The sequence below is a fragment of the Colletotrichum jinshuiense genome, chromosome 2, assembly GCF_051148585.1.
Source record: "Colletotrichum jinshuiense chromosome 2, complete sequence".
Taxonomy (NCBI): Eukaryota; Fungi; Ascomycota; class Sordariomycetes; order Glomerellales; family Glomerellaceae; genus Colletotrichum; species Colletotrichum jinshuiense.
Genome location: NC_139309.1, coordinates 2327145 through 2354334, shown reverse-complemented (window position 1 = coordinate 2354334; position 27190 = coordinate 2327145). Strand labels below are relative to the sequence as shown.

Sequence of the window (27190 nt, the reverse complement as noted above, 5' to 3'; positions counted from 1 at the left end):
ATGACCAGCAATGACACGAAGACTCTACTTGCTATTTAGGTGGGCGAGTTGTTGGTCTTGTCTCCGCGAACCAGAACTGCGATCGTCGAACCTTCTCTGACCCTGAATTCCTCTTGGCCGCCGACATTTAGTATGGCGGAAATTGCATACGAGTGTGCTGTCAAAGATATGAACTGGCTAGGATCCGTCGAAAAAATCTCCTCCAAGACGATTTGTTTCCTCGCGACATGCTCTTCAGTGGTTTCAAATCTGTCAGCTTTCCAGAGCTGGTCCTCCTCAGTGAAATCCGACTCGAAGATGTAACTAGGATATGCGCCCTTAATCCACGTTTTTGAACTTCGTTTGTCGCACGTGTGATCAGTCATACGCTCCCTCAATCCTTCCTTTATCAGAGGTCGAAATTCTTTGCCCCTCTGCTTGACCAGCTCACCAAAGACAAGTCTACTCGTCTCAAGGCATCGACGTAGAGGGCTTGTATAGAATGACTCTGGAAAGGGGATTTTCTTGTTCGTCGTGGCTTCCGCCCAAAACCTGCCCAGTTCTTCCGCCTGACGGATGCCTACATCGACGAGCGCGGCGTCAAGCCATGTGACGACACCGTCGCCATCTAAATGTGACCAGTATCTCTGCCATTCCTTAGTGGTTGAATCTCAATCATAGATTTGCTACTCACATCCCACTCAGCCGTCCCAACCTTGGCTGCTTGAACGTTGTGGAACCCAAGCCCGTGTCTCGTCAAGTAGAGCACCTTGTATTCCACACCGTCCGAACTCTCAGCGTTCAAACGATTGACATAGGTAGTAAAACGCTCCCATGGCTTTGCGTCAACGTCATCAGCCGCATCACCAAACTTCTTATCAAGTAGCCCAAGGCTGGGCTGTGTGGTCGCTTTACCGCCGGGGCTGTCATCGGCAATCTTGTAATAGTCCACGAAATACTCTGGAATAATCGTAAACTTGTAGCGACAGACGGGGTTATTGACTGCGGCCATTTTGATCGTTTCTAGCAGTGTGGGGAAGATGGTTTGCGGGAGCATCCAGCCAGAGAACAACGGTTGATGATGAGGTGAAAGAGATCAGAGTGAGGGATGTAGGGGTCAGCTCGACTGAGACCCACGTGCGTCATGTGCCGGTGAAATGTAGTAATAAGAAAGTTGAACACCCGCATACCACTTCGCCCTAATCTCTTACGCCGTTTTGGGATCCGGTCTTACCCCGCGACTGACGTCGACACTTAATCTCTCAAGCCCCGAAGTCCGAAACGAGACTTAGTTCAACGCTATAAGAGTTCGGGTCTCATTTCTGGTCTCAGCAAAGAAATATTCTAAAAAATTTGAGGCTTCCAGAAAGACTCAGAATGCGACCTTTTTGTTGGCAAATGCTAGACACAATGAAAAGAGGTAGCCAGCGACACACTCACACCGGTGCCGGCCCCTTTCTACCCCGCTTTATCTTGAGTGATGGCGGCGGTATTTAAAAGGCACATACGCCCGTGGGCGAAAAATCAATACTCGAAGACCTCGCAACTACACGTACTTATCTCACCATATTAATCAGAGGCTAGTAAAGCATAAAAATGGATAGGCAAGACACATATGACGTTCTGATTCTCTTTATATTTCCTTATATGTTGGTCAGATCTTCCCTCATGCTCTGATACTGCAATAGAAGATGAACAAACCAACAGAAAGCTGCAAGAATAAAAATTGCGTACAAAAATAAATAAATAAAAACCACTCGCTGCAGATCTAGCTACTAGTTATTCGAATCGCTGAAGCCACTTATCTGCTTTGTTCCACTCTTCAACTATACGTTTCTGTCTTTCCTCGCTACGAACGTGGAATCCAACGTTGAAGGCTTTAGGTCCCGTGAGAATCGCATCTTTGAAAGCCGTCTGTACGGAAGTGTTCGGAATTCCGTCTCTAGGGGCGATTTCGAAATACCATAGAAGCTTCGACATGGTCATTAACATGCTGTTCTCGGCCATTCGTTGACCCGCGCAGATTCTTCTTCCTGCCCCAAAGCCGTAAGTCTGCCTGCGTGATTGATCCGAGGCTGCTTGCTTGAGTTTCTCGTCACTTCCACTGAGACCCAAGGCATTTTCCAGGAATCGCTCTGGTTTAAAGGAGTCCGGATCTTCGTACTCATCTGGGTCATGACTGATCGCCCAGATGTTCATGAGAATGGTTGTGTTGGCGGGAATATGATAGCCCTGGTAAACATCATCTTGAGTTGTCGCATGTGGAATCGCCAATGGAAAGCCAGGGCGCCACCGCAGGGTCTTCCATATGTATTAGAATTATGCTGAGCCCTGAACAATATAAAGAAGTGGTTACTTACCTCAAGAAAGCAAGCCTTTATGTAAGGCAGCGATTCCCATTTCAACTTTTCAGGACGAACACCATCCTCGCCAAAAGCCGCATCAACCTCTGCCTGGGCTCTCTTCTGGGCATCGGGATATGCAGCCATAGCGAGCACGAAAGTCTCGAAAGCACCAGCTGTAGTATCCGACCCACCTTCCATAAGAAAGCCAGCGATGTACTCCAACTCGACATCGCTGTAGTCGTTCTTTTCATTGTTGCGCAAGAGGCCAGCCACGAAGCTGTCCTCGCCCTTTCCCTGCTTAGTCCGCACTTTCGCATCCTCAAACAAATCGTGATACAGCCCATTTTGCCTGTTCTTAAGCGCACTAGCTCTCTGTTTCCACCCCCGCCATGGTGTCATGAAATCTGGCACATATCGCAAGAACGGGAACACGTCATAAGGCGGGACAGCTCCCTGATCCAACATCCCCGCCCACTCCGCTTGGCAAGCGAAAAACTGCTTGATCTTTCCTTCATCACCAAAGTCCTTGCCCCGAGTACCGAAAACACTCGACATAATGATAGCTCCGAAATACCTCAGTATATGCTCATGATACCTCTCTGGCTCGGATAGCAAATCGTACATCATCTGATCAGACTCTGCATTCTGCAGTGGTATCAACTTGTCGACCTCTTCGTCCTTTAGGAAATCTGTAATCGTCTTCCTCGCTTTTCGCCATTTAGGGCCGTATGGCATGAAGACGAGATGGATATCGCCCGGCGGCGGTACTACGTACTCGACGATAGGCACGTAAGGCCGGGACGAGTAGACTGCGCCACGCTGATCCAGGAGGTCTCGGGCAGATTTCCAGGTGTTAAGAATGACTGCTTTGTTGTTGGGTCCGAGGTGCAGGCCAATAAGGCCATGAGATCCGTAGGTGCGGCTCCATTCAGCAAACTTGAGGAAGGACTTGGTTAGGGGGATTTGATGAAGGTTGCCTAGGAAAGGTATGGTTGCGGGGCCGGGAGGGAAATTGAGATGAGATTTAGAGGGACGGAAGAGATTGCGGATACACAAGTATACGAGTAAGGATATCGCAACTCCTAAGGAGAGGGCTTGGTAGGCCATGCTGCCAGTTGATAATTTGTCGGGTTGCATGAACATTTCAGAACAACACAGCAACTGACTTCAGTTATATGAGCGCCGTGCTGAACAAAAATCTCGATGCTCAGATAGAGCTGCGGGCGCTTACAGGTAATACAGATGCCTCTATTGGCCGAGGCAGGTTGCGCTGACTAACGACACATACTTGTGTAAGACATTTCATACTTTTCACCAGGTCCGATGCAATTGATTGCTGGAAAATAGTATTCCGCGCGGGGGAGGTTTCTTTCGATGACAGTATGCTAATTGCTGTCTGATTACTTGTATATTTAGCCGGGGGAGAAAAGCGGGATCACACCGGTATGGTTTAGTATATAGAGAAACACCTGCTGGTTTCACCCATGCCTCATCCCATCCACGCCTTCTCTCGGCAGAAGAGCTATCGCCGTCGTTTGAGAGCAGTTTAACCAATTCAGACGTGAAACATAGAGCATCGCAAGTATGTGTTCTGATAGCGATCGATACGCTGGAAATCCAGTCCGCCATGCTGCTTAAAAGTATTGTCAATGTACAGTTTAGTGTCTCGAATGCTTGATGCTCGTAGGAAGACGTATTGGATAATCAACATAATAAAGAGCCGTTCAATCAAACATTGTTTGGATCCTAACCCACAGGAAGGTAGCGTCTAATGACAGGGAGATACTGTGCAGCTACATAGTTCAGAAAGGCGGCGGAAATATGCCCTCCAGGCAAATCGTTCGACAGTGACAGAGTGCCGAAAGGGAGGATCCCAGTGCAATGGGGTGACTATAATCAATCTTCCACCTCTCTGGGCCATATTTTTGTTTAATCCCCTTGCCGAACCTCGCCTCTAGACGGTGAACCGTTACCGCTATGGCAGGGGATGGCAGGGGGCAGAACCCCGCCCGGCAATGGTAGCCATTACCAACTGCAGGAGGCACGGGGAATGCAGCTGAGCTGTTTCCTCTTTGCGACAGTCCACCGATTCAATGATACTGTGGGACCTTGTTGCTGATGGGGCTTGAGAGCCAACAGGATGTTCATCCAATTTTGGTTGGGTCAATTGCTACTTTTTCGCGGCCTGATACTACTCTGACATATATATGATGGTGTACAAGGCCATTGGCCTGCATTTGCCTTATCCCAAATTGGCTCTAGACGAAGGGGTTCAATGAAATCACTGAAGACTTTTCACTTCAACACCGGAGGTGTCCATTTGCCGGCATGCTCCATAACTCTTACCTGCATAGATAATTGAGCATTTATTTAACTCGCCCACTGGCATTTGCATTTCATTTCCGTCAACCTTCATCGCGGCGGGACATGGTGCTTGATCTTTGATATTAGACATCCACTCCCTGCCCAAGCTTTACCAGTATGAAGATCTCCTCAATCGTCTCAAAAGCCATCTTGGCTTCGGTCGCCCTCGATGCTCCTAAAATACAGCCGAGCGATGACCTTGCGGCAAACGAGGCCCTGTTCGCCGACCTCACAGCGAGCATTAAGGCCGGCGTGCTTGCCTCTTTGGACGAGCGCGAGGCCAGCTTGCGCAAACGCGGCCAGACTGCCACCTGCACGGCTAAGAGTATTTCTTTCCGTCGCGAATAGTGAGGCATTTCGAACTTCTTAACGCGCTTGGCCAACTAACTGATGCTGTGCAGCGGCTCACTGTCTAAAAGTGAGAGACTTGCATATGTGAACGCGGTTAAGTGCCTTCAGCGCCTACCGCCTCAGACTCCGGCCAACGTCTCCTCGGGCGCCAGGTCAAGAGTAAGCGGTGAACACCCTCAATGCGGACCAATCAGATCTTAACGCTATTTTCATGTTCGTAGTTCGACGATTTTACTGTGACGCACATTCAACAGACAATGACAATCCACTACACCGGGAATTTTATGCCGTGGCATCGCTGGTTCGTCCATCTATACGAGAAGGCGTTGCGCGAAGAGTGTGGATACACTGGCTACCAGCCGGTAAGCACAACGAGTGAAATGAAATACGAAGTTATTATACTAATTGAGGTTGTGAATCAGTATTGGGACTGGCCAAAGTATGCCTCCGCGCCCGAGAAGTCGCCCATTTTCAACGGTGATCCTTACAGTCTCGGCGGAAACGGGGAATATGTACCCCACGATGGGCCGGTTATTGTGCCACCTGCAGGGGTTGGAGGATCAAACATCCAACTCCCTGCTGGTGTCGGTGGAGGCTTCGTGACTACGGGCCCGTTTGCGAACATGACCGTCCACCTCGGCCCCGTTGGTGGTCTCGAGGGTACTACTCCCGGCCCAGACGGTGGGCTTGGCTACAACCCGCGTGGACTGAAGAGGGATGTCGGCCCTGCTATGAACGAAAGATATGCAAACTACACAACCGTCTTGAGTAAGTCCCATATTGCCACTGTTTCCAAAATTGCCGCTCACCAGTTCGATATAGATTTACTGCTTAAACCAAATATCTCTGAATACAGACTGCTTAGTGAGGGTGTTCCATATACCCCTGAAATTGGGCCACATGGAGGCATTCATGTGAGTAACACACTGGACAACTCTATACCACGTTTCGGAAATGACTGACAGAATTTTCTTAGTATGCAATCTCTGGTGATCCAGGCAAGTGGTGATAAATTAGGAAACGATTCAAATAGCTAACCGGTTTTCTTTTGGAAATCTAGGCGCGGACCTTTTTACATCACCAGGAGACCCTGCGTTCTGGGTTCACCACGGAATGATGGACCGATTGTGGACACTCTGGTATGCGAATCTATGTTTTCTTCTCCAGAGATCAACCCCGTTATTGAAGTGCAGCATCTGACTATTGGCAATCAAGGCAAGCGATTGACCCCGTGAAGCGCCACAAGGACCTCAACGGGGGCGACTATGGTCATGTTACTTGGGCTAATAGCCCGGCGTCGGATAAAACCCAGCTTACTGACGTCATTGAAATGGGATATACTGGTCCTTCTATCAAGATCGAAGATGTTATGGATACCTTATCAGGGCCGTTTTGCTACTTCTATCTCTGAGACTTCGTCAACACGATAATGCATTATCTCCATGGATATTCAATGGTATTATTAGTCTTATCAGTTCTTATTCGAGGTTTTACATGTGTGAAGACACTCTCATAACCCCACACATAGTTCAACAAGTATCAGACTCATCCCGAAGCTTGACTCGAACTCTCATGTTGTCAACAGGACGCGCGGTAACTTGTCTCGTCTTAATCGTTCATTAGCATTGTATAGTTCAAAGCAGGGACTATTAAATAGCAAACTTACGTTGTAAAGATGAGTGTTGGACCGGTGTTGTCCCTTTTCGTTGATAATGGGCTTTCCATGCGTGTCTAGTGTAGCCACTCCCAAGCCAACCTTCTCGAAGTCATACTTTCCAACAACGCTGGCAAGAATGACTCTAGCTTCAATGTTGGCCAGTTCTTGTCCGATACAATTCCTGGGTCCTCTCTCGAAGGGTCTCCATGCAGCAGCAGGAATTGAATGCTCGCCAGCCTTGTCAATACCTGACTTTTCGTCATCGTTTGTCGACATAGATGTATCGCTGTTTCCTAGCCATCTCTCTGGAACGAAGTCATCCTTTGTACTTCCATAGACGTCGGGGTCCCGTTGAATTAATGTGGCGCAGTTGTACAGAACCATTCCATCGACACACAAGCTGCTGTTGTCGGGCAGTTGAAGGTGAAAGTTGGCACCTGGAGGGCAGAGACGTGCGGTTCCGGCTGGTGGATACAAACGCAGAATCTCCTTGATGACTGCGGAGGTGTATGTCATCTTTTGGGTGATTTCTTCGCCCCTGGAAAGCAGAGCTTTGCGGATGGCTTCAGGGCTCAGATCAGAACCAAAGAGACTCTCCAGCTCAGCACGAAGAGTCTTCATCGCACGGGGAGTCCGGGAGAGCTCGTAAAATGCCCATTGTAAGAGAATGCTGGTAGTGTCGTGTCCTGCGAACATGAAGGTTTTCAGCTGGTCTTTTGTGCTGTCGATGAGGTCCTGGGTCAAGACCTGTGTATCTCTAAGGCTCAGTGCGAGGATACTGCGGCTCGGCATGCCCTTTTGCTGCTTAACATCGTCAAATTTTCGCCGAATGAGGTCCGTCAAGAAGTCATTGAGAGCTTTCGAAAGCTTTCTCCGGCGCCAGCTCAATCGCGGATCCTCCCACCACTTTAGAATACCAGTGCCTTCTTTATACGACGAGAGAAACTCTTTGTAGCTCTTAATGAATTCTCCCTGTTGGTTTTCCGGAAGCTGAGCGCCGAGGTCCACGTCCATGGTTACAGCGCCTACGTGTGCATGTAAGCGGTTAAGTTACAATATACCACAGACAGGGAAAACGGACCAATGATGTCGAAAGTAAGATTGGTGCACAATGGCTCCAGCTCAAACTCCTCGCCAGTGCTGGCCAGTGTATCCAACTTGGAGATAAAAGTCTGTGTCTTCTCCAAAATCACAGGCATCAAACTCATGAGATGTTGGGGGGCAAAACCAGGGTTGAAGTGTTTTCTCATGTCTTTCCATCCAGAACCCTAGGATCAAGTGCAAATTAGCACTCTTATACAAGAAACATCAGAAAGAAGAGAGCATCAAGAAATTTCAGCCACTTACCTGGGCCATGACAATTGACTTTTCGCCTAGAAGCGGTGTAAGGTAAAGCATAGTATCAGACTTGGGTGCACTGTAAGGCCACAGCTTCGACTGTCTCGACACCTGCTCTGCAATACCGTGACTACGGATGAGAAGCAAAGGGCGGCTGACTGGACGGAGGTCGTAAAGCATGATTTCAGGGTTTCCGATTGATTCAATCATATCTCCCATCGTAGGGTCTACGCAGTTCATCAGATTAGGAAATTATTTTTGGGGCGGGATATGCAGGCGGAACTGACCGAGCTGGGCGTCCTTCTCCCCACGCTTCAGGTGGAAGTCATTGATTGCCTTTAGATGACCCCATAGTAACGAAGGCTGAAGTTGCGGAAAATGAGCATATTGCTTCAATCGACGGTAGTACAGCGCCGAGTATAAGTATAACAGAAGCGCCGGTAGCGCTAAGAGCGCGACAAACAGAGGACTCAACATGGCAGATAATTCGCGTCTGGGCAGCCTGCAAGATGAAAGTCTAGAGTGAAGCAATCAACACCGCACGAAGACTGCAACGGGCTGTTATGGTCTTTAAAGGTCTGACCGAGGTGCGTCGGAAGTGAGGAATCCGTTTCAGTAGACGCATGGATGAGCCTCCCAGTTGCCAAGCTCGACCCATCAGACGGTGAACGCTATGATGCATTGATTTGCCAACCGGTGCGATATGATTCGTCTACTGATCCCCTCTAGGACTTGCTTCCTTAGGAAGGGGGGCAAGAAATGGAAACCGACTGTGACAGCTCCACCATCGACTTGGAGCGGAGTACGCATCATCGAGAAGATGGTGTCCAAGCTATGATGCCATTGGATAATTCAGTTTGTTATTGTTCGATCAGTTACACACATTGTTCTCTGTGGGCACTAACCAACGTGGTTTAGCCCAACATAAAATGTATGTTGTGCCGAGCCAAACAATTGTATCAAGACTAGTATAGCTAGGGACGCGGTAAAAGCGCCGGTTGGGTGATTGCTCCTTCCCACACCCTTTCGAATTCGCTTCTTTCAATGGTAGCCCCCTCTAGGTGGCTACACATGAAGTTGTACATCGCCCGGGTATCGAGAAGCGGGGTATCTCCGCATCGGTAACAGCACAATGCGAGCACCAAACGACACGAATACGAATAGCCCACCCAGTGGCGCATCCCCGGGAGTCGACTCGTCATTGGCGAAATTTATGCCCTCGCCAGCTAGAACACAACATGACGTGTGGGGTGTTGACCTTTGATCCATTGTCTCGAGCAACATTGAACATGGCCATGTCTATATCTGTGAATGCACCCTGAAGGATGGATCATGTGGTCGATAAAGCGCATCGAAATCTGGACATTGAAAAATATGTCAGCGGTTTAGGAATTCACATGTCGAAAAAAATACACAAGTTAAGTAGGCACGGCTTCGGCGGCATCCATGACTGGAACCCGCGTTCCGCGTTCCTTCGCATAGCGGCGTTTTGCAAGACTAAATATCTGATTAGCGGCTAGAGTAGCCTTGACATTGATCAGCATTATTTTTCAGCAGACCATTCGAAACATATAAGCTGTTAAGCAAACTAATACACGGGGCGTTTTAGGCCGAAAGACGTCGTTAGCAAAATCCATAACAGCACAACCACAGACATGCTCAAAGATTATCATATACATAGCAGTGTATTGGCAAAATACTGATTTCCCGTCATGGCCATTAACAACATCTCTTCGTTCTCAACTCATAAGATGGATGGTGGGGGCTGCTTAATAGCTAGATGGTAATACTCCGAGTCTTCCGCCGTCCGTGATAAGGACATTACCATTTGTGTAGGCGCCAGCCCTACTGACCAAGAATAGCACGGCACCAGCCATATCCTCTGCGTCACCGGGCCTCTCCTCTGGAATGACGGACTTTGGCCAATTTCCGTTCTGCTTCTCAACTATGGTCGTTGTCATTTCGCTGGGATAGACTGAATAGCTTTTGTCAGTATAACCGTGCACGTGGCAGAACTTCATGCTCAAAATAGAACCTTGTTGAACATTATTTGGCAACAGAAAGATTGACTCACATCCAGGTGCAATCACATTGGCGCGGATATTAAATGGAACTAGAGTGGTGGAGAGCTGCTTGAACATGTGTACCACTGCTGCTTTTGACGAGCCGTAGGCGTAGCCCAACGGGTTCCGATTGTATGCGCCAATGCTGCTCGTTGCAATTACCTGACTTCTCTGTTTGAAGCTGCTACGCTTATTTCCCTCGTCGAGCAGCTCCAGAAACGCGGCCACGGTGAAGAACACGCCAGTAGTATTGACGGCGAAAGTCTCGGTGAAATCTTTTTGATCCCAGCCAAACACGAAATCGCGGAATTGGGAGATGGTCGGGTTGGGAGGTAGGTCCTCGAGTGCCGGACCGGAAACCCCGGAGTTGGCGATAACGACGTTGACATATCCGTGCGCCTCCTTGATCTCTGCGACGGCTCGCTCAAGGTCAACCTTTTGGGTAATGTCGCCTTGAATAGCGCGGATGTTTCCATGTTTCTACATGACCATGACCATGAGAAATTAGCTCTAGTCGTACTTTCCATAGCACAATAACTAGGTATCGTCATAGTGAGAGTTGAGCAAGAGTAATGAAACTTGGGTAGGAGATCAAGCTAGCATCATGAGCTGCTACTTTCCAAGTCACATACAGCAGTGCTGACAGCTTTTTCCAAAGCTTCTTTTCGGCGACCAATGATGTATACGATTGCTCCGTTGGCTTCCAATCCCTGGGCAATCATGAGGCCAATGCCTGTACTGCGAGATTAGAAGAGGGGCTCAACTTCGGTGCCGTTTTTGGATCGCGGGAATGACGTACCGGTACCCCCACCAGTGACAACAGCAATTAGGCCCTTGACGCTGAACAGATCAGCGGCATTGATATTTGCGGATGCCATCTTAAGACGTAGTGATTTTGCTACGATAAATAGAATGTCAAATAACACAAAGCGATGTGTGCAGCCGCTGGGTTTAGACAACCACGGGTCACTCAACGCAGCTTTAAATAATGTCAGTCGGCGGGGTTAGTGACGGCCCGCACCGAACAATGGCGACATCCGGTTTCTTATCCGTCAAGATAAAGCATGCTAGTGGCTGCTGCAGTGAGACTTCCGGACATTGCGCGGTGTTTTGACTGGACAGTTCAGCACAGGCTTGCTCTCATCGGAGAGGTCGGCTCAGATGTGAACACCAAATGTTATGCAATCATTCACTTATCCACGCCTACGTAGGTAGCTGCAGCTAGAGGGAATTTGTCGCGGATAGATCCACATGTATTGCTGTAAACAGCATACCATTTGACCCATGCAGGGGTAGATATAAGAATCGGCTTATTTGCATGAAGCCGATGTGGCCTAGCTCAGATAGATGGCATTTGGCTGGCCGAAACAGTGGCCATATTTGCTCTTCAGTAGTACGAATATCTCATCCAACCAATAGTCCCACGCCCTGCTGCCACCCTGTTGTCGTTGACGAAATTCAATTCAGGTATCAAGAGCATCCGGGTTGTTCAGCCAAATCTCCAAGCCTTCTCCATCTCTTGGTGCAAATTTCGCTCGAGATCCCTTAGGCGTAGCAACAAATGTGAGCCCCTTCAATCCCTTGATTGGGTCAATCTCCTCAGAGTCTTTCCCGTCCGCAGGTAAAATATGGAACCGAGCGATCAAGTGCAGGAATGCAGTGTACAGAGCCTTATGTGCTAGATGAGATGCCACACACATACGCCCACCGATGCCAAAGGCGAACTGATGCGCATACTGGTCGGGTGCATCCGGGAGCCAGCGTTCCGGTGCGAAGACGTCTGGTTCAGTGAAGATTTCAGGGTCTGCCTTATTATCAGCCGAGGTACCTCCAAAAAAAAAACGCATTTGCGATTTCAGTACTCACCTTTGTTACAGGCCCAGCTGTTCAAGAACACTAGAGTGTCGGCAGGAATAGTGGCAGCACCCCAAGTGACATCGGAATATGTGGCTTTCGGTAAGGCAAGCTTCAAGACAACGAAGTACCTCGAGATTTCTTTCGTGAGTGCGTCGATGTATTCGATTTTGGTAGAGGCGTAGGTATTCGAAGGAAGCTGTAAGACTCCTGCGTCCTTTATCGCTGTATATGCCTTTTCCTGAATGTCAGGGCGATGGGCAAGCAGAAGTATGGCCCAAGCTAAAGTTGGCTGGTTTGAGTCGGCGCCCTATAACGCGTCAATATCGAAACGACGAGAATAAGAGTGTTTCAGGCATTATGGAGAGCCCAACAGAATACTCACCGCCATCATACTTAAGCTAACGCTGATCAACTCTTCGCGAGTTATAGTTGCAGACTCGGGGTCTTTTAACACAGCGCCTTGGATGCACGGTTTATCCTCCCCTCGAGCCACTTCATCTCGCAGTCGGTTCAAGAGAACGTCATTGTACTCTAACCTACGACGACCAATATCTGCCGCGTGGTTCTTAGGGCTTGAATCAAGACCCAGAGACCTAACGACTGGTTCCCAGTACCTAAGTAGAGGAATGTAGTTGGCATAATTCTTTCCAGTATCTCGAAACTTTGAGATCTCCGACTCAACATATATAATCTCTGCCAAGAGCGGATCATCTTCTAAGGACTTGACATTAGACACTCGAGTCCCATAGTTCAGGGTGAGGCTGAGATTGAGAGCAAATCGTCTGACGGCTGGGCGGAAATCGATCTCCACTGAGCCGTCACGACACTCCAAGTACAGATCTCTAAGAAACTCTCTAGCTTCCAGGTTCAGTATGGGTGCATAGCTCTCCACCCGCGGCCGGTTCAATGCACCGGCCGCGAGTTTGCGACGTCGCTTGCAAGACTCGTCCCAAGGGCTAGTGCCGATGCTGGTAACAGATTTGCTAACCTTCTTGTGAAAGACGTAAAAGGTTGGTCTAGAGTTCATTGCATGTCGCTGGCCTAGAAAAAGCTGCTTGGCTGTCTCAACAGAATTCACCACCACGCCTGTGGTGTTTCCTAGCTGAATTTGGAAAACGGGCCCATAGGTGCTTGCCCATTTTCTATACGCTTCTGCTGGTACCTCGCCCGGGTGCTGGTTTCCTGTCAGACTCAGGTACCTTACAAGATATCAAAATCCAGGGCTTACTTGAAATAGGTTTCCAACGACTGGCCAACCACGGGGTCCAGGCAGATTCCTGATGCGGCTTTGGTACCGTAAAACCTCATTATAAGCCAAATATGCTATAAGAAAAAGCAGGGAAAGGGCGGCTGCATAGCTGGAAATTGTAAGTGTCTGTATAAAAAGCTGCGATACGGCGTCTTTTGTAGCCATCGTGACGGCACGAATTCGACTTCGCGAAAAACCAAAAAGCAAAACAACAGATCTGCTCGGATCAAAATTATTGGATATGGCAGGTTTCAGAAGACTATTTTTTGAGCGCCTGCTGGTTTAGTGTAATGTCTGCAACCGCGCTTGTCATAAACCCCGCCATGTCGCAATCCATAGCCTTCCAGTACTCACTTGTTCATCAGGCCAGTAGCCACGTGGATACGAGCAAGATTATAAATCAAAACCATTCAACGGGCTCACAGCCATCCGATATGCATATAGCAAGAGCATGCCTGTCTATGCAGACGCTACCACTAGGTCTGGTAAGGTTATTTGGCGGCGTCTCCACGCCAAGGGCTTATAGTATTGAGTCAGGGTTTCCTTCCTTCAAGAGTACAGAACATCGGACTAATATCGACGAAGAAGCGGTCATATCGGAAGCTTATCTTTTTTGCCAACTGTGGAAGCCATTGAGCACGTCATCCTTGCCTTGATGACGGACTTTGAATTATTGGTCGCAGTATTGATAGGGCCCCAGAACCGGTCTATTCCCGAGCGCAGATGCCGGTGGTAGATAACGATACATGGAACTCTGTGCCTGTAGGGTGGTCGACGCCAATCCTCCTAGTGTACAATCGCCATCTGTAGTGTTTTCGTCTAAGCTACGGTTGTTTAACGGTATGCTGAACCTCCGCTTCTTGATCACAAAGGCGGTAAAAATCTGTTATTGTGGAGCTTTAGCTAGTTTACACGCTCTTCAACGCAGGATTATGGTTCCCATCAACATCAACGTTGAACATGTAAGGCTTATCCGCCGCGCCACTCACGACTGCCTTTTCCCGGCTGCCTCGGAGCATCCAAGGCGAGTTCTTGAGACCTTTGTGCCATTCTCTTCCTTCGTATTCTGCTTCAACTGGTTTTTCACCAGCTCCCTGAATCTCATGTGCGCGGTTTTCTATATCTGACCAAACTCGGAGAATATTCTCTCCTACTACCAGCCGAACCTGCTCGTCGGTTGCCCCTCTTTCCATCAACAGCTCAACTAGATCTGGGAACTTGGAGACATCCTCTAAGCCAATGGGAACATGAGGAGTCCCTGAAAAGTCGCTCCCTATGCCCACACATTCCCAGCCACAAACCTTTGCTATGTGAATGATGTGGTCCACGACGTCGTGGATGGTGGCCTGATCCGGATTCTTCATATTGAGGAAGCGGTTGACAAATACAGCCATGACGATACCACCATTTCGCCTCACTGAACGTAAGACGTCGTCAGGAACATGGCGGAGGTGAGGCTCAACACTATAAGCACCCGAGTGCGAGAAAATGACCGGTGCGCGCGCAATACTCAGGACATCCCTCATTGTTTGGTGTGATACGTGTGACAAGTCAACCATCATCCCTAGACGATTCATCTCTTTCACAGACTCGTAGCCGAGCTTGAAGAGGCCACCATCTTTTCCTCCGGCAGCAACAGTAGATGCCGAGGTCCCAAAAGCGTTGTCACAATTGTGGGTCAGTGTGATATACCGTGCACCAAGGTTGTACATCTGGCGTATACTGGCGATACTGCTTCCAACTTGATGACCACCTTCGATGCCAATCATGCTCGAGATAAGACCTGACTTGAATGATTCTCTCGCACAAGCAGCTGTGTCGCAGTACTGGAGGTGCTTGGGGTGCTCATTAATGAATCGGCGAGTCACATCAATTTGTTCAAGAGTGTCCCTAATCACCCACTATGATGCCTGTCAGCAAACCACTGCTCCAGAAATCTATCCTAGGCAATCCAGCTTACTGATGGGTCTTCGAAGTGTTGTTGATTTATGTCGCAGTCAACATACACACTCCAGAACTGACCACCAACCATGCCTTGTCTCATTCGTTGGATGTCAGTGTGTCCAAGCAACTTTTTCGTGAAGTCAACATTCCCATCATAAATGCGGTTGTGTAGTTCAATCCGCAATTGCCAAGGCAAGTCATTGTGACCATCGATGAGGCTAAGCATGAGACATCAAAAACTGCAATTCATGCGGAAGTAAATAATATGACCTACGGCGTCGATTTCAGGACTCTTCTGGTGCGTTCCGCGTAGTTGGTAGGATCGACAGGGACTTCTCCGGGCCACACAAACGCCAACGGCCCGAGGAATAATGCAAACCCTGCAGCCAGAAAGGGGTACCGGAACCGCTTCCAAATGCTAGGGGTTTGAGGTTGAGCGCGAACGATCAGCGAACTCTGGTCTTCACCGCGGCTTTCTGGTTCGTTCCACGTTGAGGGCCGAGACCGCCCTTCGTTTTGAGTTTCCGTGACAGGCCGGACGTCTGTCATATCTGCAAATTATTGATAACAAAGACAGTGGCTGCAGGAGATGTTATGGTTTGAATGCAGATGCAAGGTTTGAACAGGACAATGGAAATATCACTTCTCCAATCACGCATTAAGTCGGGCTGCACATGAAGGACTGAATCCAGCGCAGCGGTATCGGTTGAAAGATTCCGAAGCCAAGGAGAAGGATTCACTGGGTCATGATGGCGTGCCGGTGGCGTGCTTCCAGTCTAAAGGCATACCGGGGCAGGATTGTCTCCACTTGAGTTACACCCAAATTTTGTCTGATCTTGGCACTTGGTCAGATATCAACCGAAATAACCACAAGCGTTAAAGCGGCTCTGTGCCGACAGCCGTGGTTGCGTGATGCAGAACTTCACCTATCACCTGGCCAAGGAGCCTGAGTCAGCAAATACCAATGGGACATGTGAAATGCAAGGAACAACGGACAAATTTTAGTGAGATCAGTAATCTTATTGTAGATTTTGGCAACAAATCGAGTCATTGCGTCATAACAATCGATGAGTTCTGATACCCATATTGGGTTGGCGGATTTCCACCCATAACCACAGCGAAACGACACTGGGATCAACTATAGCTCGACCACGCTCAGCCTATCCTGGGTGCCCTAGGCCGTCTGGAGTAACTCGGAATAATGAGGCTTTCACAACTTTGTGTGTGGAGTAACCTAGCGATTCCTCATCTTAAAGTTTCTCGAAGCATAAAAATATGGAACCACGTCGTTGACAGGAATGACTGCAAGACTAAGAAACGAAGGGATGGTTCGAAAAACTGGATGGCTGGAAAATATATAGTAGACGGTCGCCGAAAAACGATAATAGGTAGTGTTGGATTACCCGACCAGAATACGGGCAGGCGGGCAGCGGCGGCATCCCGAAGATTCTACTTCCTGGCATACAACAGCGATATCTTCAACTGCTACTTCCGCTGCCTACCTTTTCTTTCTCTTCAATACACAAGATTATAGCTTTAAATCTATCATGTTTAATTACCCACCCATACGGGTATCCTGTGATACCAACAAGTGGATTCCAAGAGTAGGATATTCAAATCAAACAGAAAAAGCAATCTCGAACTCCCGAGAGACTTCTGGCTAACTCCACCTATCGGCGAGAGCACCTCCTGGAAGTAATGCTTGTACAGCATCATTGCCTTTATGATATACTTGTAGGTACAAACAAATAGATGGGCATTCCACTCTAGCCCGAAGCTCAATCCACCATATACTCCGACTTTCTTTGCGATACCACAAATACAGCAGCAATAGCGCTGTAGGGTCTCTTTGCAGGAGCAAGTCTTTGAAACGGCCATTTATACAGCGCATAAAGATTTGGCTTTGACCTGTTGTGATCTCACTATCCGGAAGGTCCAGGGTTTGGGACACCGCGTGCGCGGCATAGAAATATGGATTGTTCTCCGCCGTAGATGAGTCTTGCAGGTGGCACACGGCAGCTAAGGCCTCTGGTATATCACCTATGCCTCTCTCTGGCAACGGTGAATTCATTTGAGCATATGTCGCTGCCATGATGCTGAAAATACTGTCGGGTCGTAGCGGGTTTACCATGTGCCACAAGGACATTTTACCATTGCTCATACGTATCCAGTCCAAATCGGAGGGGTCAGAAGACTTGAAAGGCCACGATTCTTCCGGCGTGCATGCCTCAGGAGACGAGAAGGTTAAGATAGCTAGAGCAGCCGCAGTACCCCAAATCGGATCCTTGTCTTTCGTTTCGACCGGTCCCCTTAACCGCCTGTTGAGAAGAACTGTACTTTGAGACCAGTGATAGCATTCTTCCACAGTGCGATGACAGCCCAAGGAGTTATTTAAATGACGGTCGTATGTAAGTGCCACAGCTAGGGAGGCATGCATTAAGAAGGGGTACTGTAAAAATAGATTAGCCGAGATAAGGCCTGGTAACAGATAATGCATCTTCGATTGGGTACATAATCAATGTATCAGACTTACGGCGAAGGCTAGTTTCAAGAGCTTTCGATTTACTTGTGCCATTTTCAGGTCATCTGGGTTAACGAGACTTCTTCCCAGATACCGAGTTATGAAATCTTGACACTTTGCGTTCAGTTGATAGAATGTTGATGCGTCAGATGTCCAGACAGAACTTGTGGGAGGTGGTTGAAGTTCGGCCTTTCCGCGAACCATCAATAACCCTGCCGATTCACCGGCTGCCGGCTGTAAATCTAGAGTATTAGGAATAAAATTGCACAATACCCCGAATGAAATGCATCTTTTGCACTGTGGTTTGCGTTCGTCACACTGGTAGGCAAAGGAATTCCATTCAGCTCAGCACCAATCAGGAAAGCCGAGAGCCACCCACCTTGAGTTTTCTGAGTTTGCAATTTCGACAGCCAAATCTCGACCTCCGCAGAGTCCTAGGTCCTTGGATATCGGTCGGAAATTTCGAAGTCATACTTGATAACTGACCAATGCTTCGCGCAGCTTGCTTGTGAGGGATTTTCTCGAGGTCGAGAGAGATTCATTGAATGCTAAAGGGGATGTGTAACAGGTGGAGGAGGCGGTCGTGGTCCCCCAAAGACACCAATACGCTAACCCTCTTTCGGATATTCCACTTTCCACGCTAGCTACTATTCGGGTGCAGAAGTCTTTGATTGGCTGCCAGCTCTGCCCTGAGACCGCTACCATTTACAACTAACACATGATCGCATCTGACTGGGAGTTTCTGCATCAACGAGCAAATAGTTTGATATGACTACTCGAGTATAAAAAGGAGGTAATTCCTTCACATCCCTCGAAGAAATAATACTGAATGCATGATCAGAGTCATGAAACTTTGAATATTTGACCTTCCATCACCCAAGATCTTCCGCCTCGAAACCTTTTGTTTACACAAATCATCCAAAATGACCACCCACCTCGCCGCTGTCTCTCCGGCCAAGGGCCAACCTTTTGAGCTCCAAACACGCCCCACCCCGAAACCAGGTCCAGGCGAGATACTCGTCGCCGTCAAATCCGTGGCTCTTAACCCGGCAGACACCTTCATGCGCGACCAAGGTCTCTTCATACCGACATACCCTACAGTCGTCGGCTTCGATATCTCGGGGTTGGTCCTTGAGGTCGGTGACAACGTCCCCACAAGTGCTGTTGGCGATGGCTCGAACCTTTTTTTCCAAGCAGGTATCACTCGTGTCGCCGCCTTCGCCGCCTCTTTCTGGAGGTCCTGTGATCCAGACTATGGTGCATTTCAGGAGCGGTGCCTGGTCCCTTGGCAGCATGCCGTACCTCTTCTTGATGAGAGCATATCTTGGAATCACGCGGCAACCTTACCCGTCTCTGCCGAAGTACCTCTTAACGCGTGGGATGTAATGGGAATCCCCCGGATAGGAGAGGCCACTGCTTCTGCTCCCATCTTCGCTGCCTCTACCGGGACCGATACCAATGGAGTAACACAGCAGCATAACAAGAAAAAAGGAGAGGCGCTTCTAATCTGGGGCGCTTCCTCTAGCGTCGGCACCATGGGCGTACAAAGCGCCCAGCTGCTGCGGGAAGATCCCAACTCCTCTTTCGCCGCTGTGTACGCCACAGCCGGATCGGCGAACAAAGACTATGTGGTTTCGCTGGGCGCGGACCGCGTGTTCGACTACCAAGACCCCCAAGTCGTGAATTCGATTGTTTCGGTGGCTAAAGAAGATGGGTTAGTCATACGGCATTGCTTTCTAGCTACTGGGGAGCTGGCACTGTGTCAGGCTGTGCTTAAGGCGTTCCTTAACAAAGACCAAAAAGGGGAGAACGCGAAGATCGCGAAGATAGCGTCGGCACCCTTAATACCTTCTGATGCGGAGGTCGTGGACGGGATGGAGACCATATTTGTGCTGCCGTCGACGGTGGAGGTGGAGAGGCTGGAGCAGTTCCAATATTGGATTGGGACGTGGCTGAGGGAGAACCTGGCCAAGGGAACCATCCGTCCGAGCCCGGAGCCAAGGGTCGTTGGAAAGGGGCTGGGGGCTATTAATGTTGGGTTGGATATGCTGCTACGCGGTGTGAGCTGTGCGAAGTTGGTGGTTGAGGTTGGGGAATGAGAGTTCTCGGGTGTTAACATGGCGTAAATATGCAGGAGAGGCAGGGAAGAATATGCATCGAAACAGGACATCCGGTGAAAGGAAATTTCGTCCCCCAATTAGCATTTCTGGAGGGACGTTCTAGTGAAGCTTCATAGCAGAGGTCTTGTCGCCCCTGAATATGTACAGAGCAATTATCCCATTCTGAATATCTCAAAAAGAAACCTAATCTCCGAGGAAACTTAGAGTTGTTATCATCTTGATATTGAGTTTCTAAGGCTGTGAAACACATATCTTTTGGGACTAAACGCGGGAGCAGTAGACCTCACTACTTTCTTGCTATTATCCACGAACTGATGGAAGCATAATTACAATGATTCTAGTTGAAAAGAAGGAGGTGTTTTAATAAAACAAGCCCTGGGGACTCGTCAGTAAGCAATAGTACTATTTTTCTGTTGTCCAGCAAGGTCATATGTAAATAGACAAGAGTTATATTTCGGTAGGCTGGGCATGAGACGTCAAGCCTGCAGGCATAGCCATTAAAAATGCATCACAAGCCGAGTTGCACTTATCCACTATGAGAAATGTTTGGTACCGCCAGCTACAGGGCTTAGGAATGAAGAAGCCATAGATCGCAGCTACCTCAGTCTCGCTACATTTTTTTGTTGCTCACATAACCTCCAGTTCTCCGCATCTACTCCCGCTAGGTACTGTGGGACGTTTTTTGGTCATCCAAGGCGCCAGTGTCAGCAGGTTGCAGATGCTGTTTCGGCTATAGGAGATGTTTAACGAATTATGACGTCTTATCTCCGAACTATTCTAGCATTGTTGTCTCCCATCGTTCAAGACGATGCTAGCAAAGTATTGATCGGACGATCAATGACGTATGCTACTCTAGCGTTCTGCTCAAGCCCCTCCCCATCGAGTTTCTCAAAGAGATATATATAAACACCAGTATATCAGCTGGTAAAAACTTGCGTGCCGTGATTAAGAACAGACACCAATGAAATTTTTTGCGAAGATTTCAATCCAAAGATATCAACATGTCACCTAAAGGACTTGCAATTCTCATCGGCGCTGGGCCCACATCAGGTGCAGGCATCGCCCGCATTTTAGCCAGTCCTCAACATGGCAACCTCGCAGTTGCCCTGCTAGCTCGGAATCCCGAAAACCTCCAGAACCTTGCTTCTGAGCTCCGGAAGTCATCAAACGGTGTCCTCCATCCATTCCCCACAGACACCGAACCAGACAACCTCCGGCGAGCTTTCGAGCAGATCGCCGACCACCCAGACTTCAAAGGGCTCAAATTGAAGCTCGCCATTTATCACGTCAAACATTCAAGCAGGAAGCCATTTCTTGAAGAAACGCCTGAGGCTTTCAGTGCCAGCATGAATACATACACGACCGGCGCCGTTGTATTTGCTCAAGAGGCGCTTAAGCTCATGTACGCGCAGAACAGCGGCCAGACACTTCTCGCCGAAACGGACGGTGCTAAAAAGGGTACAATCATTTTCACGGGGACTCTAGGAGCTTTGCGCACGAATCAACAATACGCTGCTTACGGCGCCTCTCGCGCAGCGGCAAGGATGGTAGCACAGGCCATCGCGAAGGAGCATAGCAAGTTTGGTGTTCACGTTGTCCATGCGATTGCCAACGGGGGTATCATCGATAAGGAGAATGAGGACACAAGAACTGGCAAGAGAATGCGAGCAGAGGATATTGGGGAGTTATATCTTTGGCTTTCACAGCAGCCAAGTTCGTTGTGGACCCATGAGCTGGATATGAGACCAGCACAGGAGACCTTCTAGATCTAAAAAGACATTATATCAATTCATAATCAGACTGGAAAATTTCTAGTCACTGGGGGCTCACTGAAAGAAATCTGTCAGAAAGTAAAGTCGAAACTCAATAGAGTTGGATTTGAACTATGGGGCATGTGTACAGATTAGGGCCACAATTGCTTCATTTCGACATATCCGCCTAATTCTTGCACCTGGCATCACTGCTCAATCATCTGATAGTTGCTTTATCAGTAGCATATACCCCCCTGTAAACGCCTACCAGTCCCAACATGGCATATTCAGTAATTAAATAACAATGGTTTAACCTTTGGACTTGATTCAATGGTATAAACCTATATCAATCTGTGACAGTCTGACAGAGAGGGAAACGATTCAATTGCTTTCATCGTTTTTCAAGCATTGCTTCGTTAAGTCTCAGCCTCTTTTGTACCCAACTTCAATGTTTATTGGGAGTACGCGGTAGTCTTATTCCAACTAATAACTCTTTATACCATATCACGACCCTGCGCTGGCGGCCGCTCTTCAGTCGAATAGCACTCAGCCACCATGGTGCCGCTGCCACCCGGCCTTACAAGATCGGCTTGACTGCCATTACGACTAACTATCTCAATCTTTGTCTCGATCGCGATGTTTTGATTTGGTTTTGTACCATTTCGACTTCGCATGGACTGCATGTGGTGAGAACCCCCAGCATTCATGTCGCTATATGCTTGACCAGTCCGGTAGCCGCTGCGTTGTGTGCTAGCCAGCAAGTTCGGGAAAGCCTTGGATATGAGTGGTTTGAGAGCAGGAACCGAGGCACAGGCAATTGCCACGTTGATTTCTATTCCTGACCATGTGGCGATATGCACGCCGTCTCCTGCAAAACTGTCAGAAAATGATTTTGGTATGACATGGTGTTCTTTCGATAATGAGCTTACTTGATGTATTATCAGAGACAGATATTTCATACAAGGAATATAGTCGGATCATGGAAGTAATACAGACGCTATTTTGTTGTTAGTTAATGACAGGGGATTCGGGATTGGTAGCCGATAACTTACAACCCTCCAACGGCAAAGACGATGATCAGTGCAATCTTTTGCTTCCTCGAGATCTGGAGTGACTTGATGAGAGGAATAGGAATACAACAGATTATTATGTCCGTCGCAATATTCAGCGCCGCGTTGGAAAACCAGAAGGCCAGCCGATTCATGCATGCTCCTGTTCCATCGCCCCAGAACGCTTGAACAGGAACGCACATGAAAATGGAACCGAAGATGGTCCACGCGCCGTAAACCGCAAGCACAGCCAGCATTATCTTGCAGATCTTCTGAGTCGTCGGGATCTTGAATACGCGTAGGTACGAAAAGATAATGGATAGTTTGCAGAGCAAAAGTGCAAGGTTATACATCGGGATGGTCGCCCAGAGACACTAACAAACATTATGTTAGATGGCTTTTACTGTTGCTTTTTGTCCCAACTCAAGATTCAGAGTATTTACCTGAAAGAATTTTATCTGATTCTCTTCCGAAATAGTCTCCATTGGCATACCCAGCCCGAATTTGATTTCTGCATTATGGTTAGCACCGCTTTCTCTATGACCTAAAGGTGTATTCAGAGAAGCATAAAGTAGGCGACTTACGATGCATTACGACAACGCAAAACCCTATGGAAGCCGCCTACGTAGACGCTTAGTTTCAGGAACGATATTGCCCAAGTTGAAAGATGTGGTCACACTTACCAGTGCGGCCGGCATCAAGTAATCATCAACACCGACATTTTGAACCACCACAATACGTGTATATAGCCTTAAACCGACAAGAACAAAAGAAAGGGCAGTGAAGATGACACTTGTGACGAAAACTGAAATGTTCGGTCCTGCCAACATCTTGCAAATCCACGCGCAACATACAAGACGCAAGGCGCCAAAAACAGATTGAGGGCTAGATAGGAAAGACAATGAGGGGGTGAAGTAAATTTTCAGCATAGGATATGGACACACTGCGGGAAGCCGAAGGCGCATGCAGCCGAGGGGAATTTGGAGATTATCAAACCAACATTCGTCAACCAAACGCGTCGACTTGCGCTTGTTCCATGCTGGCGCTGAAAACTAGGCATACTACGGGCTTCCTGCACGAAGGGGCCATGCTCATACTGGAAGGGGGACCTGTTCCTGGAAAGGCCGCCCGGGAAGTGGAACCGGATCGCCCCCGGTGGAAGCCGGGATGAGCTTGTCCCCCGTACATACACGAAAAGACAAGGATACTTCACCCTTGTAGACTAGAAAATGTTCTGGATCAGGGCGCGTGGGTGGTATTCCTGACCGGACCCACTGTAAATGCCACCTTGGCATCGAGGAAGACTAGCGAGCCGCTTCCCAAGAAGCAGGCTTTGCACAGCTATGGTGAGACGTTTGTCGAACGAAGGGGGAGGTCTTGTTTCTGATGTTAACCATCTCTTCGGGACTTCTGGAATCGTCCGTGTTACGGCTTTGCGGTTTGATGGTTCCAGTTGAGACTAATGAGGGGTTTTTCTTTTGGTATTTCCAACATTATTTTTCTTCCCTCCCGCTCCTCTGAAGGAGAGCACCATCTTCGGTTTGATGCGATCTCATCTCGGGACCCCCGGCCGAATACCCACTTTGTTGCGCCAAGCAATACATCCTTGGAACGAACTTTTAGTCGAAGATTGCCTCGTTGGTATGGTTGGAGGTTCGTTCGCATGTAGTAAGTTCTAGTTGAACCTGGTCCCAACGCTCCTGAGTGATACCCAGTAGTCGTGTCATCCCTACCCTGAGCCCCCATCATTCGCATAACTGTTCCTTGCATAGTTTTCCTTGTTCTGTTGGCCTCACGCATATTCTCATCGATCCGATTCCATGTACTCGGAATACACCATGTGAATCTCGGAGTATCTAGACTAAGGAACATGCACGCGAGTTAGCTTGCGGCCTGGCCTGACAGAAGCGTATTTGGAATAACTAGAGCGTCGTTATATACAGAAAGAAAAGAGGTCGTCAGAAAAAGATGGGGACGTATTAGGCAGCGCCAATGAGGGCGCAGAACTGCCTGCCAATGTTATGCTCTTCAAGCACCCCTAGTATTTGGTCTGGTTATTCGTTTGGCCCCTGGTCTTTCAGTACGGATGTCTTCAGGCGTAGGGAAATCGACTCAGACATGAGTCCATTTATGCAGCGGAGACATCAAGAGGACCATCTATTGGACCCCAGCGGCCATGGCCTTACTTACCAACCAACCAATCCAGTTGAGTGTTGCACTCCTCATCCTAACCGCGCTTATTAGCCACTTTTTAAGGTCCGAATTCGCAGAAACCAATATTAAGTGCGCGTGTTATCGGAGGATTCTGGTGGAATGACATCCTGGAACGGGTCGGCGTACAATCTCCGACCATTATCGAAGCACTTGAGCAAACTATCCAAGAAATCCTCCTTCTTCGAGCCGTTCTTGTCAAGTAGTGTCTTCGCTGCCTCCTCCTGTATAACCCACTTTCCGTATTGCTGCAGAACCGAGTCCGCCTGCGTCCCCTTGCCATCGGCTATGCACCGGGTCCCACAGCTCTCGATACATGGCTGTGCGCGCTGATAAACCGCAGCACGTAGTAACGGCTAGCCTGCAGCACCAAGCCCAGTCCGAAGCACATCATAGTGTCCGTGAACCCCTTTTGTAAATCCCCCTGCGAGATGGTCCGGCGAATACCGAAAAACACACCTCCGAAGACAAGCGCGCCAATACCTGCTGCTCCATCGCTCTGGGGGGTCAAAAACGGTCGAAATAGAGGTATTTAATCGTATCCTGGTACTTTTTCATGAAAACTGCGAGAGTTGGCTATGTTACTCAATGCCAAAAACTGTCTGGTGCTGTATGGGGGGTTTGCCTAGGTGGGGGGGCCTGCCGGTGGGATTTCGCCTAGGATCGTTGTAAACATCTTTGTCACACCTATGGGCGACGTAACGCTATTCACTGGCTCGGGAAAGAAGTCTCTAACCAAGCCGGGCAGGGTTTCAGTGACGATTCCATATATAGGGTCGCCTGTTTTGTTCAAGAAATTTATGTAAATGTTCCAGTTCTGCATGGCCACCATTGCGTAACTATCTGCTCATTTTCTAGATCCATTTTACCAAAATTTTACCCTTATGTTAATCCAACCCGCTAACTGGAAGGTTGCGAGGGAAAGTTAAATAGACGATAGGTCCATATGAACACGGCGAAGAATCGGTCCCTAGGAAAAGGCTGAATATATCTACGCCTAAGGTCTTATAGAGATAACACAAGATTTCTAGTGATAGGCTGAGGTGATTAGATTAGAATATATGTGGCGAGAACATGTCCATTTTTATCACATAAACCTCTCCCTACGGGACTGTGAAAGCTGGGACGATCTAGACATGATCCGATGAACGATACTCCCTGCGTTCCGCATCTTTGAGTTAATGGCAAATTGGACGCTCCCATCTACCGAAAGCTCAAACCCTTAACAGCGGCGTATGCAAAGCTACAGGAGTTTGTTTCTCTGTCTCAGAATTATGCTTGATCGAAAGTTAATGACCAGAACATGGAAGATTATGACCGGATAGGAGAAATAAAACCCCTAAAGTGCCCAGCACAACCCATCAATACGTCGAAATATGACCTCTTCCCATAGTAGAATGGCCAGATCAAAGCCTGTGCAAATCAGGGAGAACGTTCAACGACGCCCCTAATCAGCCCTGTGAGGCCTACGAAAACGACGTCAATCTTGACATATCAGATTTTCTGGTCGAATCCTTGGTTCGACCCCATTTCCCCTCGGCCCCCTTTCGCCTTCAAATCACACAACTTTTTGGTTCTGTTGTGGGTCTATTTGAAACCGCAATTGACAACGCTGATGCTACATCGGTTTCGGTTCCCTTCATATTTCAGCGGTCGTAATGGTCAGTCGGTCGTTTAACTGGCTTGGGTTGACTGAGACATACGACTCATCTTACTTAAGACGCAAGTTAAGACCGGCTCATGCGTTTTCTGTGTAAACACTTCAGCACCCGCGACCATAATTCACAGACAATCGGGTGTGAAGTAGTAAGCTATAAGACAAAAACCATGAAGAAAGCCTGATTCATCTGCGTTGCGGGTCTGTCTATTTCGTCAAAGCTTCAAAACCACAAAGGTGACTTTGTTATATGTGTTCCTTGAAATAATGGGCCAACTTCTACGGATTATGGCCAACATATTATCTACGTGGATAGCAAGTTGGAGTTGCGTTAGGGTGCAGGGCAAAAGTTCTTGTGTATTAGTATTCCAAGAAAGTAATTACAGTTAATTCATGCAACACAGGTCAAAGCCGTTTAAGTGTTATGTGAAGTTCTCGCGCCCGAAATAGTAAACGCACGTCCAGTTTGTTCTTTGCAGGGTCGAGTATCTTTATCCTTCCTAACTACGCCACCGCAAACTTCACCCCACTTACCCCTGGTCTTTTCCTATTGTTTAATTAATGATCTCGAGACTACGTGAATAGGCGACGAACAAACCCTGATTAACTGTGTGCCACCGACGAGGCAACCTTGGCGTGTAGTGTTTGTCTGGCACTGTAGATGTTGGTGTTCTTTTTGGCAAGTCAACCCCGGTTGTTACTTTGCAATAGCAGTTTTGTTCGCACCAAGGAAT

The 27190-nt window shown here is 48.4% G+C and overlaps 9 protein-coding genes across 9 annotated transcripts; 3 read left to right on the top strand and 6 right to left on the bottom strand.

The window, feature by feature from the left end:
* Positions 1-35: 35 nt before the first annotated feature.
* EsH8_II_000636 (phosphoglycerate mutase family protein) lies at positions 36-991 on the bottom strand (the record flags this gene model as incomplete). Its single annotated transcript, XM_083263934.1, has 2 exons — positions 36-626; positions 674-991. 2 exons carry the CDS (start codon positions 989-991, stop codon positions 36-38), a joined length of 909 nt encoding a protein of 302 aa, XP_083121256.1.
* A 767-nt stretch (positions 992-1758) lies between these two features.
* EsH8_II_000635 (cytochrome P450) lies at positions 1759-3431 on the bottom strand (the record flags this gene model as incomplete). The annotated part of the gene is made up of 2 exons (XM_083263933.1): positions 1759-2280; positions 2340-3431. The coding sequence occupies 2 exons, from the start codon at positions 3429-3431 to the stop codon at positions 1759-1761; spliced, it is 1614 nt and encodes a 537-aa protein (XP_083121255.1).
* A 1374-nt stretch (positions 3432-4805) lies between these two features.
* On the top strand, positions 4806-6450 carry EsH8_II_000634 (tyrosinase family protein; the record flags this gene model as incomplete). Its single annotated transcript, XM_083263932.1, has 6 exons — positions 4806-5035; positions 5090-5198; positions 5261-5401; positions 5462-5909; positions 6100-6178; positions 6255-6450. The coding sequence occupies 6 exons, from the start codon at positions 4806-4808 to the stop codon at positions 6448-6450; spliced, it is 1203 nt and encodes a 400-aa protein (XP_083121254.1).
* Positions 6451-6568: 118 nt separating this feature from the next.
* On the bottom strand, positions 6569-8511 carry EsH8_II_000633 (cytochrome P450; the record flags this gene model as incomplete). The annotated part of the gene is made up of 5 exons (XM_083263931.1): positions 6569-6646; positions 6706-7721; positions 7778-7964; positions 8044-8261; positions 8322-8511. The coding sequence occupies 5 exons, from the start codon at positions 8509-8511 to the stop codon at positions 6569-6571; spliced, it is 1689 nt and encodes a 562-aa protein (XP_083121253.1).
* A 1292-nt stretch (positions 8512-9803) lies between these two features.
* Positions 9804-10975, bottom strand: EsH8_II_000632 (SDR family oxidoreductase; the record flags this gene model as incomplete). The annotated part of the gene is made up of 4 exons (XM_083263930.1): positions 9804-10009; positions 10109-10577; positions 10730-10830; positions 10897-10975. The coding sequence occupies 4 exons, from the start codon at positions 10973-10975 to the stop codon at positions 9804-9806; spliced, it is 855 nt and encodes a 284-aa protein (XP_083121252.1).
* A 585-nt stretch (positions 10976-11560) lies between these two features.
* EsH8_II_000631 (uncharacterized protein) lies at positions 11561-12981 on the bottom strand (the record flags this gene model as incomplete). The annotated part of the gene is made up of 3 exons (XM_083263929.1): positions 11561-11901; positions 11964-12261; positions 12337-12981. The coding sequence occupies 3 exons, from the start codon at positions 12979-12981 to the stop codon at positions 11561-11563; spliced, it is 1284 nt and encodes a 427-aa protein (XP_083121251.1).
* A 1130-nt stretch (positions 12982-14111) lies between these two features.
* On the bottom strand, positions 14112-15696 carry EsH8_II_000630 (membrane dipeptidase-domain-containing protein; the record flags this gene model as incomplete). The annotated part of the gene is made up of 3 exons (XM_083263928.1): positions 14112-15104; positions 15164-15365; positions 15422-15696. The coding sequence occupies 3 exons, from the start codon at positions 15694-15696 to the stop codon at positions 14112-14114; spliced, it is 1470 nt and encodes a 489-aa protein (XP_083121250.1).
* Positions 15697-18591: 2895 nt separating this feature from the next.
* On the top strand, positions 18592-19767 carry EsH8_II_000629 (chaperonin 10-like protein; the record flags this gene model as incomplete). The annotated part of the gene is made up of 1 exon (XM_083263927.1): positions 18592-19767. The coding sequence occupies one exon, from the start codon at positions 18592-18594 to the stop codon at positions 19765-19767; it is 1176 nt and encodes a 391-aa protein (XP_083121249.1).
* Positions 19768-20789: 1022 nt separating this feature from the next.
* EsH8_II_000628 (uncharacterized protein) lies at positions 20790-21554 on the top strand (the record flags this gene model as incomplete). The annotated part of the gene is made up of 1 exon (XM_083263926.1): positions 20790-21554. The coding sequence occupies one exon, from the start codon at positions 20790-20792 to the stop codon at positions 21552-21554; it is 765 nt and encodes a 254-aa protein (XP_083121248.1).
* Positions 21555-27190: the final 5636 nt, after the last annotated feature.